Genomic DNA, 15,285 nt, shown 5'->3' with positions numbered 1-15,285 from the left:
CTGGAACCTTTGCCTTTTGTGGGCAAGTGCTTGGATAGCTCCACAGGTAGAGCACTCGCATGCAAAAAGTTCTAGTCCCAGTCTAGCACACCGTTTTAATCTGCCAGGAAATTTCAGGTCAGCCCTTACTTTGGAGCAGAATGAATATTAAATCTGGATACAACCTCCAGGTAATGGCTAATCCCTGTCTCCATAATATCCTTTCTTCCAGGAGTGCTAGTCCTGCAAGACATGGATGAGACCACCTCTGAAGTTTGGAAGGTAGGAAATGAGATAATGGTAGAAGCAAAACTGTGAGGTCAGGTCACGAATCGTGTTTGGATGGATCAGTGGGTACAACAATTGGCCACAAAAAGCGAATGTCCCAGGTTCGACTCCTAGTTTGGCACACAGTTTTAATCTGCCCAGAAAAACAAATCAATGCACACTCCGCTGTAGACTGAATCAATTCTAGACACAGATGGTCACTGACCCTATCCAACAGTAGGTTTTTCAGATTACATTCTGTAAGTTTGAATATAAAATGTATTGTGGCTATGGTTTTTATTTATTTATTTTATTATTAAGTGAAGTTCTAATTCAACGTAGAACTTTCTGAGTAGTTAAAATGAAATCATGAGTAACCATCTCTTTGATTATGTCATTCTTATGCTAAGCAATTGACACAGGGATATTTAAAATTGTCACAAATAATGATGCATCTCTAAAAATGTTTCACAATACACATGCCAATGATCTTTTATTTCTCATCCATTCTATGATCTCACTGGTGCTGTAAGACCCACTTTTTTTATTTAAATGATGAACAATTCAAACATATCAGATTATGGTGTAAAGGTTACTAACCAAAGGACACTTACCAAGAAAGTAAATGATTATCACCAGGAACAAGTTTCAGAATAAATTATTATTGCAAGGAGGGAAATATATGTGAATAGTTGTGGATATGTCACAAAACGGATTTTTGACATCATAGCCCACTAGATTGAGGTTATTCTCAACAGACAATCATTAGCATGTTGATGACTTTCTGGAACTCATACCTGCAATCGTATAGACACAATGCTATATGGAATTTGCAGATATTTAGTTTATACCTATAGAGAGTCATTGCAACAGCAACTGGTAAGGAAGCAATTTTGTGAATGTGTTTATAGTATTTTGTGTGTCATTCAGTAGTTCAAATGGAGTTGGAAGATGAGCAAGGTATAAGTGGTGCTGCTGCTGCTGATGATAATGATGATAATGATGATGATGATGATGATGATGATGATGACGACACACGTGGTGGATAAGATCATAGAAATATCAAAATTTTCCAAAGCAGTAAAAATGCCAATATCACAATGCCCAGTTACCATCACACTTTTTATGTGCAAACATACTTTAAATTTGTCAACTACAAGTGGTGCTAACCGTACGATTTGATATCTTGAAAAAACTAGACAATAGATATCATTAGCCAAATGCAATGTGTAGCCATACAAAAAAGTAATGCTGGATGCTCAGTCATCCAAAATAATTGTTTCTGGACAAGCATTTGATGAAGTGCACTTCATAAAAGAGACTAGTTTGTGTAATGAAATGAAATAAATTTATTCAATAATAAGTCTATGAAGTTACACACAGCTTTGGGTTTGAAACTTTTCAGAAGACATAGCAAATATGAATACATAAAAGAGTTTTACAACATGCTGTGGTCCTGTTTCTGAAGCTCTGTGCACACAAAAAAGTGAAAAAGTGTATTATGGACATTTCACAGCATGCTTGATGGCTCTACTTAAAATGATGTGAAATCTCTACAACAGCCAACTTAAACTATTGCAGCACATTTGCAACTTCCAACTGAGAATGTCTCAAGAGAGGAATTGAAGATTTTTCCACCTTTTGAAACCGGAGGGACAACATGCAGCTATTGCAGCACTGTCTTACCTTGTCTATGGCCAACAGATGCTTATGACGCACTTCAGACATACAGTAGCCAAATTAATGTCAAAGAAATCAAGTGACAAGTTTGAAAAAAGTTGCGACAGAAAAAGGAACAAAAAAAAATCGATTTTTTCAGTTTTAAATCAGAGTCAAGAGATGAAACTGACATGAAATCACAATGACGTTATTCACCCAAAATTACAGATGACTGATGAATTCTCTAGTTTTTGCTGAAAAAGATTAGAAGTTGAAGGTTTTAGGTCATTACCCTGAAATGAAAGTGATTTCCAATAGATATAACACACAGCTATCCACTTTGACATCTGAGGAATTTTTCTTTCTTCGTATGCCACAATGGCAAACCTTCTGAAACTAAATTGGCTTTCTGATGAGATGTCTGAAAACTAATCTAAAAGCTACAAAGACTAATCTAAAAGCTAATAAAGAATGGCAAGCAACATGAACGGTTCATTGGAGACAAATTAAACACCAACAGCACACTGACTTGCAACTATCAGATTATTCAGCAAAAATAGAACACTGCAAACATAAGGGCCACTCTACGGATAATAGTGATGTGAAAATTGTAGGTTCCATCTTATTGTTTTGGAACTCAAGTATTTATGGAAGTAATGGAGATCTGATTAGCAGATGGAAAAGGCATAGAATACAGGCCATGCTATAATTAAATTTGAGAGAATACATTGTAGTGTGATACATCAAGTTAGAACGTGACTATCCAATCACTTTCTCCACTTGTCACAAGGACCCTGTCTGTATCTGCAAGGTATATTGATCGCCATCTATGGTGCTGACTCACATTAGTGTGTCAACATGTGGAACATATAAGGCAGCTCAAGGTTCACGCTGGGGATGGCTGTAAGATAAGTGGCCAAATTATTAGTGAAGAAAAATGAAATTTGTGTATGTGTATGCTCAAAATTTAACAGACTACTTTCCAAAGCATTATTATCAGATGCCTTGCTTTTCATTACATGTGCTGCATCACTGTATACTAGGATCCCCCATGCATAAGGCCTTGCTGCTGTGGAACAAAATATTTGAAAAAGAGATGCAACACCAAACCCAATGCCTTTTTTAAAATGTGGTTGGCCAAATGCATTCAAACCCATAATGATTTCTTCTGTAAAGGATAATAAATTCCACACAATTTCCAAGCAGCCATGTCTATCACTGTTGTATGTGAATCTGTTATGTGTCATTTAAATGAATCCTCCCTATGTATTCAAGATCTCTCTTTTCTGGTTCAAATTCATGGATAACATCTTCGTGAGTGGTAGTTTCTTCTGTTTTGTCTAGAATCTCAACACATTCTGCCAATTACATTTTAACTTATCTTTCTCAGCCCAAAGACCTATCTCTTTGATCCTCCTTAACACACCAATAGCTGCATGGAAACAAGTCAATATTAAAAACACCTATCAACAGAGCCTCTATTTTGATAGTTGCCAAGCATTCAATATTAGGCCTACAAAGTCCCTCTCTTACAGTGTTGGGAACTGTGTGCACCGAATCTGCAGTGGGAAGCTCCATTTATCTACACAAACGAGCTTACAAAAGCCTTTAAAGACGGACAATATACTGTCCAGCAAGTCCTGAATCAAGTGCCCAGTGCCATTCCCATTGAGACATCAACAATATCATTACCACTGGGAAACAGATGGGAATTAACCCTTCATCACATCGTTTCCTGCCATGTTCTTTGTAGAATCCCACATTACTCACCATCTGTGGCCACATGCTTCCTATTCCCTAACTCCCTCTTCATTCTCTTACAACCAGTCTTTCTTATCACCATTTTTACATTGTTTCTGTTTGCCCTCTCCTCCTCTTCTGTGACTTACTGGCAGCAATCTATGTTACCCAACTTCCACTGAAAACCATCTGTATTCCTCTCTCAAATTTGAACATAAAATCATAGGCCAGGATTTAGAATATATTTTGTTTATCTGTATATCCTAATAGTAACAACAGACAATTTTGTAATGAAAATTTTGACTTTTTAGATCAACAGTTGTAAATATGTACAAATACTTACCTAGTTGATTTAAAATGAGAAACAGAATAAATGGAGCAAAATACTTCTTACTGTCTGCAAATAAAAACTTGTTACATCTCATGATTCAACTACATACCTTCGGAGCCATACATATCTGCTACAGCTGTCAGAAAATTGGCTGTAAAGTGTGGTGCCAGCTGGGGCAAATCTTGTAGCACACTTACTGCTTTTGGAACCAGCACAAAATAATCTTTCACCAGTCCCCGCACGAGTTCCATACTGACTTTGGAAGTGCATCCAAGTTGCTATAAAAAAGAAATTGAGAATAAAGTAAGCAAAATAAAACAACTGTGTGATAATGGATAAACTGTTGTTAACTGAAGATTTCACTATACTATTGCACATAAAAAAATTTACAGTGTAAAATACTGTTTATATACATGCAACTCATCAATGTCTTAATTGGTTTCCTAAAATGTAAATCAGTACTAACATATTATCAAATTTTCATTTTTACCTGCATCCATATGCCTGTTGCACTTAGTACAGGAGTATTTTTTGTTGAAATTGCCATGGACACAAGTTTGGCCAGAAATCGACATCTCTCCATATTTGTCGGAGGGAATAAGGACATGAAAACAGTGTTACATGTTGAATCATTGTTGACTCCTCGAAATGAGAAATAATCACACAATACTTCCAACAGCTGTAGTTCTTGGATACAGGTCAGCTTCTATGTGGAAAACACAACACAAAACATTTTAGATGGCAATTTTACAACTGACAGGGTTGAAAGAAGATTAATACACAACAGTTCTGGTGACTGTCTCTGATCACATTTAAAACTGTATTTGGACTGTATTTTTAAGCAGAGTGAAAACTTGAGAAGATTGCATATCAAATATTCAAGAAATAAAATGTCTAAGCTGTAACAGAAAATTAGCTGACTTCGTAGTGCGTGGAAACTTGGATCCATACACACAAATTGTGATCAACACAACTGCTTTGTCTTAAAGAATACAAGAAATAAAAATATATGTCACACTTCCTGGCAGATTAAAACTGTATAAGGAAAGGAACCAAAAACCTTGTCTTTCATAGTAAATGTTCTTACAGACTGAACTACTCAGGCAAGACTAATGACCCATCCTCATGTCTTTACTGCCTCCAAATCTCTCCCCTACATTCCAAACTTCACACAAGCTCTCCTGCACACCTCCTTGGCTTATCATTCCTGGGATACTAGGGATATATGGTTGGGGGAGTCTGTAACTTGTGCAGGAGAACTTCTGTGAAGACTAGTATGGAGCAGACTATAGCTGTGAGGGCAGATTGTGAGCAGTGCCTGTGTAGCACAGTCAGAGAGAACACTCCCTGTGGAAGCAAACTTTCCAGATTTGAGTCTCAGCCTGAGACACAATATTAATCTGCCACAGAATTTCTTAACAGTGCACACACTGCTAAAGAGCATAAATTTCATTAAAAAATATAAAGTTATGAATTTCCATTAATTACAATATAAATAAAACAGATGAAAAGTTAGTCATACTGGATGATGATGATGATGACGTTAGTTTCAGGGCACTTAGTGGCATGATTATCAATGCCCCTGCATGTTATGAACAAATGCTTAGTGAGAATAAAGTCTTTACTCATTAGCAATCTTTATGAGACAATGGTCCATGTACACATATTAGAGACTTGGAAGACTATTAGCCAATGGCAATAGGGAAACTGGTTGCTGACCAATATATTAAAAGGATACTAAAAATCTCCCATGGAAGTGTGCATATCTGTGCACGCCCACACCATTTCCTCACACTTCAAGAAAATTGTAGTATAGTTTTGACTTAAATACTAAATAAAATAAAAAAAATAGCTGAAAAAGTGTGGTATCATGTAGAGGTTGCAATGCCACACCAAAGTTGGCAGTACAGACAGACATTAGTGAGGGATTGCCACTATCTGCAACAACCAATGGGAGGGACTCCAGGAAACCACACTTCCCTCTCAGCAGAGCAGCACCCTCAGGCTGAGGTCAATATAGTGTGCAAGAGCTCACCGCAGTTCTTCAAGAGATCAGCTTCAGCAGTCAACATCATCGTGTATAGGATTTTTTTGGGTAGGAGACAGTATAAAGTGCGTGCATAAATTTATAACTGCATCTTTCTATCAATCACCAGATTGACCCTTAGATTACCACACACTTACAACAAATCTCAGTTTGTTAGTAAATATGTTCCCAAATATACTGTCACGATTGGAGGAGACTTTAATCACCCAAGAACTGAAAGGAATTGATGATGATGTTTGGTTTGTGGGGCGCTCAACTGCGTGGTTATCAGCGCCCGTACAATTACCCAATCTTTTGCTCAGTCCAATTTCGCCACTTTCCTGGATGATGATGAAATGATGAGGACAACACAAACACCCAGTCATCTCGAGGCAGGTGAAAATCCCTGACCCCGCCGGGAATCGAACCCGGGACCCCGTGCTCGGGAAGCGAGAACGCTACCGCGAGACCACGAGCGGCGGACACTGAAAGGAATTGTTTCAGTCATGTAAGTGGTGGAAGTGAAAACACACCCTGCAAAGCAATACTAAATGTCCTCTCTGAAAACTTCCTGGAACAGACTGCAAGACTACTCATGATGGAAATCTATTAGATCTAAATCTATTAGATCTAACGGCAACAAATAGTCATGACTTTTATTTACGATTTCCATATTGAAAATAGTCCACAGCTTGTGGTTTCACGGTAGCATCCTCGCTTCCTGGGCACAGGGTCCCGTGTTCGATTCCTGGCAGGGTCAGGGATTTTACCTGCCCAGAGATGACTGGGAGTAGTTGTGTCGTCTTCATCATCATCATCATCATTCATCCCCATTACGGTCGGAAGAAGGCAACGGCAAACCACCTCCATTACGACCTTGCCTAGTACGGCAGTGCGGGTCTCCCACATCGTTCCCCCTACGCTCTGTCAAGAAGCATGGGGCTTCATTTCCTCCTATATTAAAAATGATATCAGTGACCATGAAGTGGTAGTAACAACAATCTTTACCAAAGTACATTAGTCAATCAAAACATGTAGAAAGGTTCAGTAAACTACATAATGGCAACAGTGTCACATCTCAAGGAGGAACTTGAAACATTAATTCTGTACAAGAGCATATAGAAGAATTGTGGCTCATATTTAGAAGACCAAACACTGGATACACATGTACCTGCCACCCTCCACCTCAACGATAAGAAACTTAAAAAAAAAAAAAAACCACCAGTGACAACTACATGGCATGTGTAGCACAAAGCATATGGTTTCTAGAGAAAAGCTAAAGGAAACGTGTTTGGGCATCAAAAAGCCGATGCATGAAGCCTTTGATGAGCACCGCAGGAGAATCTTATTGAAAGTCTTCTCATAAAACCCATGGCAATTCTAGTCATACATAAAGGGTGTCCAGGTACACAAGAACTGAAACTTATAGTAAAAAAGCAAAAGCAGAGGTATTCATTTCAATCTTCACATGTTGGTTTCCAGAAGGAAAACAGTGTTGTTGACATGTATGAACCATGTGTTCCATGAGTAATGCGTGTCTGGTAACCTTAAGCCAGATGCAGTCACTTGCCCTGTTTCAGGGAAAGACTCTTGGTCTGCAAGATCTGGGCAGTCACAGACCATGGAATTACCGGTAGGTGGAAGCTCCAATTTTACGTGCATAATGGGTTTCCCTGGTGATATGGCTGCCAAGCAGAGAAAGGTAGCCAAAGTGTACACATTCGCAGGAGTCATTCCAGATGTGCTAAGGGTGCTTCCATATACCATGAAGAGCACAGGGTGCAGCCAACTGCAGATATTGGCTCCTGTCATTACTAACAATGTGTATACAGGGTGTATACGTGGACAAGGAAAAAAAATTCCCGGATTTTTCCCGGATTTCCCGGTTAAAAATACACTTTCTCCCGGATGAAAACACACTTTTTCCGTGCTATTAAGTGACAGGTTTTTTTTATTTTTTGCATCAATAAGTATGCTGTATATTTTCGTATCACGAAAGTATAAATTCGAATCCCACCAAACACCGCATGTTACTTTCCGAACCATGTAATCGAGATTACGATACGCTTTTGTAAGCGAGTCATTGCTCATGTCACGTGATCCCGCCAGCCGATGACAGCGGATATTCAGAGCGTAGGACACGTGATGTAGTCCGCTAATAGCAATATCACTGTTAAGTAGCGTGGATACACAAACAGGAAAAGTTAATGTTTTAAATTAATATACATAGTGTTGCTACAAGAAAAGCAAAGGTTTCACGTACAACATTGGTCTCTAAGGTTAATAAGCTGCAACAGAAGCTAAGCTTTCACATATAATGTTGATTTTTCTTGTCCGTGTTACACTTTAAGATACATCACACAAATGTGCCAGTAAAATTTTTAGCCGAGTCCAGTGACTTGTTCTCAAAGTTTTCCACAAATAAATTAGCTACCGCAGAGGAGCGAGAGCTTCCCGTAGCACTACATCAATTTACTCATAATAACGACACGATTGTCTGATCTGGGCTCTAAATACTTCTAATCGCTCGTCATCAAACGCTCTGTGATTTAAGGAATTCATCGCACATTCTCACACATAGTTCCACTTGCGAAAGAGTAAATTTGCTTTGAAAGTAACGTTTTTCAAACAGCCATTCGCAATATTTTCCCGCGACCTGTTAGAAATAGGTTTGTTTCAACAGTCGTCAGAGAGCGCCAGGTAAGAGGCGCCACCGCGCTTTGGCAGCTACGATGACGCAGGAAGCCCGTATGTTCGTATGTGTAAAACATTAAAAGATCTTACGTTATGTCATAAAAGAAAAGAGGCCGAAATATCGGCGTCTAATGCTGCGTAAGTTGTTAATACAAATACTACCCATGACTGGTGTGGTGTCTCAAATCTGATTGCGTTTATTTTGTCACTGTCTGCTAGATAAAACAAAATAGGTCTTTCTAACACTACAGAAATTGTAACACATACCAAATAAACGAGACTGTTTTTGCACAGATGGTCATTTTTATAACACGACAGAATATAATTCACGAAGACCAACATAAAATGCCTATTAGGCCTACTACAAGCAAATAGTTTAATGTTAGAAAATAGTTTCACATTTCATTCATACGCCCCAGTTTCTCGAGCATGAGATCGAAAAGTAGTAGTACGAGATTTTTACTTAAATTTGGAATCGTCATATTCTTCCCTAATTGGTGTGATGTCCCCGTTCCTCGTCCTAACAAACAATCTTGTCATGACTAACTCTGGAACTATTCGTGCCTTTGTCAAAATTTAGTCGCTGGTTAACTTCACTAACCCTGCCAGAATCACCGGTTTAGTTATCCCTGATTATTCTCCGGTTAGGCGTTATGATGTTCGTACAAACCACTTTCCGCCCTACTTCCAGAATAGAAGTTAATCGGCTGCTAGAAGGGGGCTGTACACCTGGCCCTTACAAGTGGAGCGATCTGGCCAAAAATTTTCTGACAAAATTTCATTTTCTTGGATACACCGAGAAGATAATACGTTATCTTTCTTACCTGTTATTCCTGTTAGTCGTTTATTTCCACTCTGGTAGTCTGACTCTATGGATTTCGCTAATAATTATAGCACAGCTGATCATTCCAAGCCCAATCAACCACATAATCAGACAGCGGTTGGCGTTCACTCGTTCGGCTTTACTCTGCTCAGCTCGTATAACCCGGTCCCCTTTTGCTTGCAGGAAAGTTTATTTCTAGATGCGACGAGGATTCCCCTGACAGACATCACGTACACTAGGCACGCATTCAAAATTTAACTTATGATTCATTCAGAAATCAACTTACAGAGTGCGTTCAAAAACCAAGAGGGATGCGTTTCAAAATCATGAGTAATCGGTAGACCAATGTGCGCTGGATGCTAGGCTCTTTGTGAAACATGATTTTTTTCTTCTCAAGAATATGAATTTGGCGCCCCCTCCACCCCCGTAATTGTCATTCGGGTCAGATACATCGGTTTGCCCCGCCACTCAACTGCGCATGCGCATGAGCCCGCTCGTAACTCCTATAACGAATCTAGTTAAACCGTTGTGACGTCACTCTCATCGGAGACATTTTGTTGTTATAAAGCATTGCATAGTCTTCCTAACACCTTTGACACATTTTGTTGTTGGCAAACGTTTGTATGAGCACTGTGTTTTGTTGTTGTATATGGCACATTTCCTTTGCAATTTATGTTTTATTTTCATATTTTTTTCTCGTTCATGTTTTATTGTTGTAGTATTATTCTGCAGTAGCGGGATAGAGTAATATCCTTTGTTAGAGCATCGATTCTTACCAGTCAATGTTGCAAAAATTTAACTGAAACCTAAAATAATGAAAAATTCCCGGAATTCTAAAAAATTCCCGGGTTTTTCCCGGTTTTCTCCCGGATGAAAAAATTCCCGGGTTTTTCCCGGATCTCCCGGTTGTCCCGGGTCGTATACACCCTGGTATAGCTTTTGATTGGAAGAGAGTCTCTTTGGTTTCGGTCAGCTAGCTGCAGTGGCAAGGACTGCCAGACTTGTTAGTGAGATGAATTGGAGCACACCATCTGTAGTATCATCGACAGGACTGTCTGCAGTCTCCTGGTACAGAGCCAGTAGGACAGTATGAATCAGACGCTCAAATGATTCTGCAACCATGTAGGTTGCAGATTTCTTGAATTGCACCACAGGATGGTGGGTTTTCAGTTTCTGCTTAATAATTCAGGCATCCACTAAACAAAGGAAGCACATACATGGGTAGTGGATGCTGTGTGGGGTAGACTAGGTGGTTTTTTTAGTTACAAGTATCTTGGGAGACTACAGAAAGGGTGTCTGGCTGAAAGGGTGCACTGCAAAAACAGGATAAGGGGAGACCTAGCTACAATTAGTATTGTAGTTATGAATTGTTGCAGCTGAATTGGCAAAGGACTAGAGCTCCAAGCACTAACAGAAAGAACAGAAGCTCAAATCGTTATAGGTACAGAAATCTGGACCTAACTGTATTCAGGAAGTATAGATTAAATACAGTTGGTCATGGAGTGTTTATTGCTGTCACAAGCAGTTTACCTTGCAGTGAAAAAATAAATAGTTGCTGTGAGTTAGCGTGAGTACAGAATAAATTAATAAATAGTTTCTTTTAATGACTCTTGACTATGATGATACAGTTGCTGAACAATTCAAAACTTGAGTCTCATTTCAAAGAGGTACCTCACTCATAGAATTACAGTTGGTGGTGACTTCAATCTACTGCTATTATGTTGGTGAAAATATACGTTCCAAGTCAGTGGTAGGCATAAAATGCTGTCAGAAATCATCCTGAATGCTTTCTTTGAAAATTATTTACAACAGTTAGTTCAGGAGCCCATTCAAACTGTAAATGGTTGCGAAAACATATTTGACCTCTTAGCGACAAATGTAAATATCGAGCATCATGACGCATACAGAGTATAGTGACCAAAAGGTTGTTGTAGGATGACTGAATACCATAACATCCACATCCACAAAAAACAAATATGCAAAATATACCTATATAAAAAAAAGATAAAAATTCATTGACACCTTCCTAAGAGAAAGTTTCCACTCCTCCTAATCTAACTATGTAATCACAAAACAAATATGGTTTAAATTCAGAAAAATCGTATTGATGGCAACTGAGACACACAGATCAAATAAATTAATAAGAGATGGTACCGGTCCCCCATGGTAAACAAATCAGGTTAGAACACCGTTGCAGAAGCAACTAAAAATGCAGAATTTTCTCTTAACCTATATAGCTTAAATGCAGTCCACAATGTCATGAACACACACACACACACACACACACACACACACACACACACCACCACAACCCAGTAACAGAAATATCACTTAACCTTTATAACTAAAACAGAGTCCATATAACTAATATCAAAAACCTAAACTCGACAATATAAGTAAAACAAACTCTATGATACCTATAAATCACAATCCATCATAATTATCAATAACTAACAAAGCAACCCAAGAGAACTGCACTAACACCAATTTCGACAACAAGAAACGCAGAATTATGCACATAAATCCACAAACCATATATACTATAACAAAAAAATAAAAAGTACTTACTAACCAACGAATCTAGTGATAGCAAAAACAATGTGTCATCAAACCAACTCTGTAATGGCCATCCACGACTTCTCAAACCAGGAACCCCTACAAATAAAAAGCCATATGTTATCGTGCTAACAGCATCATATGTACTGGTCACTGGACAAAATAACTGCAGGAATTTAGTCGTGGTCAACATGTCATCACCCACTGCAGCATGCAGGGACCTATTCATGAATTTCGTTTTCATGTCCATAACTACCGAAAAAATAAATGATAGTAAAGTGAATCTCCAACCATAAACAGCACCCGCACTAATAATTCCAAATGCAAAAATGAGTTCATTGCACGTAGCTGCCAACATCAAAATAACACACTAACAAACCCTTCCAACATTATTCTCACAATCAGCACTCAAAAAGGCCAATGAATTACTAACAGCACTCATGAACTATTTAGAAACAGACATCCCACACTAGAGAGCACCACCACATGCTCCAACACATCCTCTGCAATCGCAGTCCATTTCAAATAGGCCACACTACCAAGGCATCAAACAACACAACACAGTTATAGCACAGATCAAAGCAGATGGGTGGCACCACAATTTTGGTTGCTCCTGCATTTAATGTACACTAGCAGAACATCAGAGTCACAAAAATCCTAGAACAAATTATAACATGTGTATGAAGACAGATGACTTTATGGAAGAACTGGTTTGTTGAGAACACTCCATACAATTTGGCTGGAGAACTGCACATAGTACAGGAAAAAAATAATTTCCACTTTTTATATGTTAAATGCTTTGTAGTGAAATAGAAATGGACAGGACACATTTTATTGGCAGGGGTAACTGATCACTATAAATCAATTATCATGGGTTATCCCATCACAGGCAGGGCTACCTGTGAAAGCAGTTGTGATCTACAAACTGCACTGTGACCACTGCGCTGCCTCCTACGAGAGCACGACAACCGAAAAGCTGTATGCCTACACAAATGGCCACTGACAAACTGTGGCCCAGAGAATGTCGGACCACACAGTTGCTGAACATGCTATCCACCACAGTATGCTTCATTTCAATGACTGCTTCACAGGCTGTGTCGTCTAGATCCACCCAAACAACACAAGCTTTTCTTAATTGTGCAGACAGGAACTCTCTCTGTATTACGCCCTATGTTCCCATAAGCTCCCCTGGCCTCAATGTTCACTAGTCCCTGTCCTTCACTCACCTATCCCCTTCCCTGCCCCCACTCCAGCACTACACAGCCTTCTATTCCACCAATGCCCCCACAAGTCTTTTTGCCCTCCTCTACGTCTCTCCTTTCCGTTCACCCTCCCCTCTGCCGCCTCGGGGCCTCCCGACTGCACGTAGCAGCCCTACTCTGACCCCACAGAGGCTCTGCATGCTACCACAAGCAGCACTGAACCTTCACCCACCCCTACCCTGCTATCCCTCCACCTCCCTGCCACAGCCTCCTCTTTGTCCCACCATCTATCAGGCACAGCTGCTGTACAGTTGACCTCACTGGTTAGAGATAGTGGTCGTGTGAATGAGAGTTGTGCTTGTTTGAATGTGCGAGTTTTTTTCTACTTTGTATGAAGCCTTATGGCTGAAAGCTCAGACATATAGCAGTATTTTTGCTGTGCCTGTCTGTGACTCAGTGTCTCCTCCATGAGGTGAGTAGCAATCTATCCTTTTCAAAACACTGTTGTCATTCCATCTTGGAATTTACATTGTTTGATTTTATCATGGGCTTAGAGAATTCTCGTACATGAATAACTGGAGACACAACTAAGACTTAACTGTTGCAGGAAGAGAAGGACAAAAAGTACTACCTCTCTTGGAACAGTGACATACTTCTTTAAGTGAATCAGAAAGGTAACAGAAACTCTGCACACAATTTTTCCAAGGTGCTTAATTGTTATAAGTACTGGTATGGTCACGCTGGAATAAAAAAAAAACTGTTTCAGTAAAACCAAGAGAAATGGCAAGTAATCGGTAAATTACATTCTTCACTACATTTGTATCAGAAAAAACCATAAATGACTGATATATACTGATTTGTGGATCAGTACACAACTAAGTTCCCTTACGTAATGAATTCATGTAAATTGATATTTATATGAAAGGTAGTGGTAATACATGGCAATTTAATAGTAAACGGAACTGAAGACACAGACAAAAATTAAAGTAACAGATGTTCTTTATGAGCCAAAATTAAGCATAAATTTACTTTCTATAAATAAGATAGTGGAAAAGGGGGTCTACAGATTTCTAGTTAGAAACAATCATTAGATTTACTCCTGGTATATAATACTTTTTTTTTACAAATAACTTATTAAATAATATAATGCCACACTCTTCACTCATATCTCACCATCATTCATTGCACATACTACACACACATTGTTTCATAACACTTCACACACACACACACACACACACACACACACACACACACACTCTAGTGTTCTCTGGGCCATTTTCTGTACCACAATTTCCCATTTGCTGTCCTGAAAAACTGAGTCAGCATCCCTCTATAATCCTCTATAATGACTGAGACGCTGAACTCAGAAAAAGGAAGAGGTGTATTGTGCAATGCATAGCTTGGGGGTAAGTTTTCTAGAAAAGGAGAAAAGAAGGAAAAAAAACCTAGTGTGAAGGTATTATGTGGAATGTTGGATGTTTTATAATCATTATTATTATTATTATTATTATTATTATTATTTACTTGTATAATTTTTTTACCAAACCCCTATTCTGTTTTATCTAAGGAATCCTTCAATGTATAAAATGTATTGCTGCCTTTTTAAATAAGTGTATTTTTGCAATTTCTTTTATCTGTTTTGGTAATTTATTGTAGAGTTTTATTCCATGGTAGAAAATGCTGTTTTGAGTTTTATGTTTACTTTTTCTTGGCAAATGTTCCATGGTCATGGACAGACCTGTTTGTGCAGTAATTATCAAAGTTATTTTTGATGTGTACAACTGACTGGTAAATGTATACACACGGAGCAGTTAAAATCCCCTATGTTTTGTACAGATCTTTACAATGAGCTCGACTATCATTTTTGGTTATGATTCTTATGGCTCTTTTTTTGGAACTGAAAATTGTGTTCATATTTTGTGCATTTGTTCCCCAAAAAAGAATGCCATAGCTAAGAACTTAGTGTACATATGAATAGTATGTAACTAAAAGACACTGCATGTTA

The 15,285-nt window shown here is 38.7% G+C and overlaps 1 protein-coding gene across 4 annotated transcripts in view; it reads right to left on the bottom strand.

Moving 5' to 3' along the window:
- LOC126175469 (integrator complex subunit 15) overlaps positions 1-15,285 on the bottom strand; it is a 57,633-nt gene that overhangs the window by 24,988 nt on the left and 17,360 nt on the right. For 3 of the 4 annotated variants that reach the window (XM_049922283.1, XM_049922280.1, XM_049922281.1), the window contains 2 exons: positions 4,467-4,682; positions 4,086-4,254 (listed from right to left, as the gene is read on the bottom strand). In XM_049922283.1, coding sequence (XP_049778240.1) covers positions 4,086-4,254; positions 4,467-4,682 — 385 coding nt within the window. Of the gene's footprint in view, positions 1-4,085; positions 4,255-4,466; positions 4,683-12,091; positions 12,175-15,285 lie in introns of all 4 variants that reach the window. The other variant, XM_049922282.1, reaches the window with a different exon arrangement.

This window comes from Schistocerca cancellata, chromosome 3 (genome assembly GCF_023864275.1).
Source record: "Schistocerca cancellata isolate TAMUIC-IGC-003103 chromosome 3, iqSchCanc2.1, whole genome shotgun sequence".
Lineage (NCBI taxonomy): Eukaryota > Metazoa > Arthropoda > Insecta > Orthoptera > Acrididae > Schistocerca > Schistocerca cancellata.
This window is presented reverse-complemented; position numbering and strand designations above follow the sequence as displayed.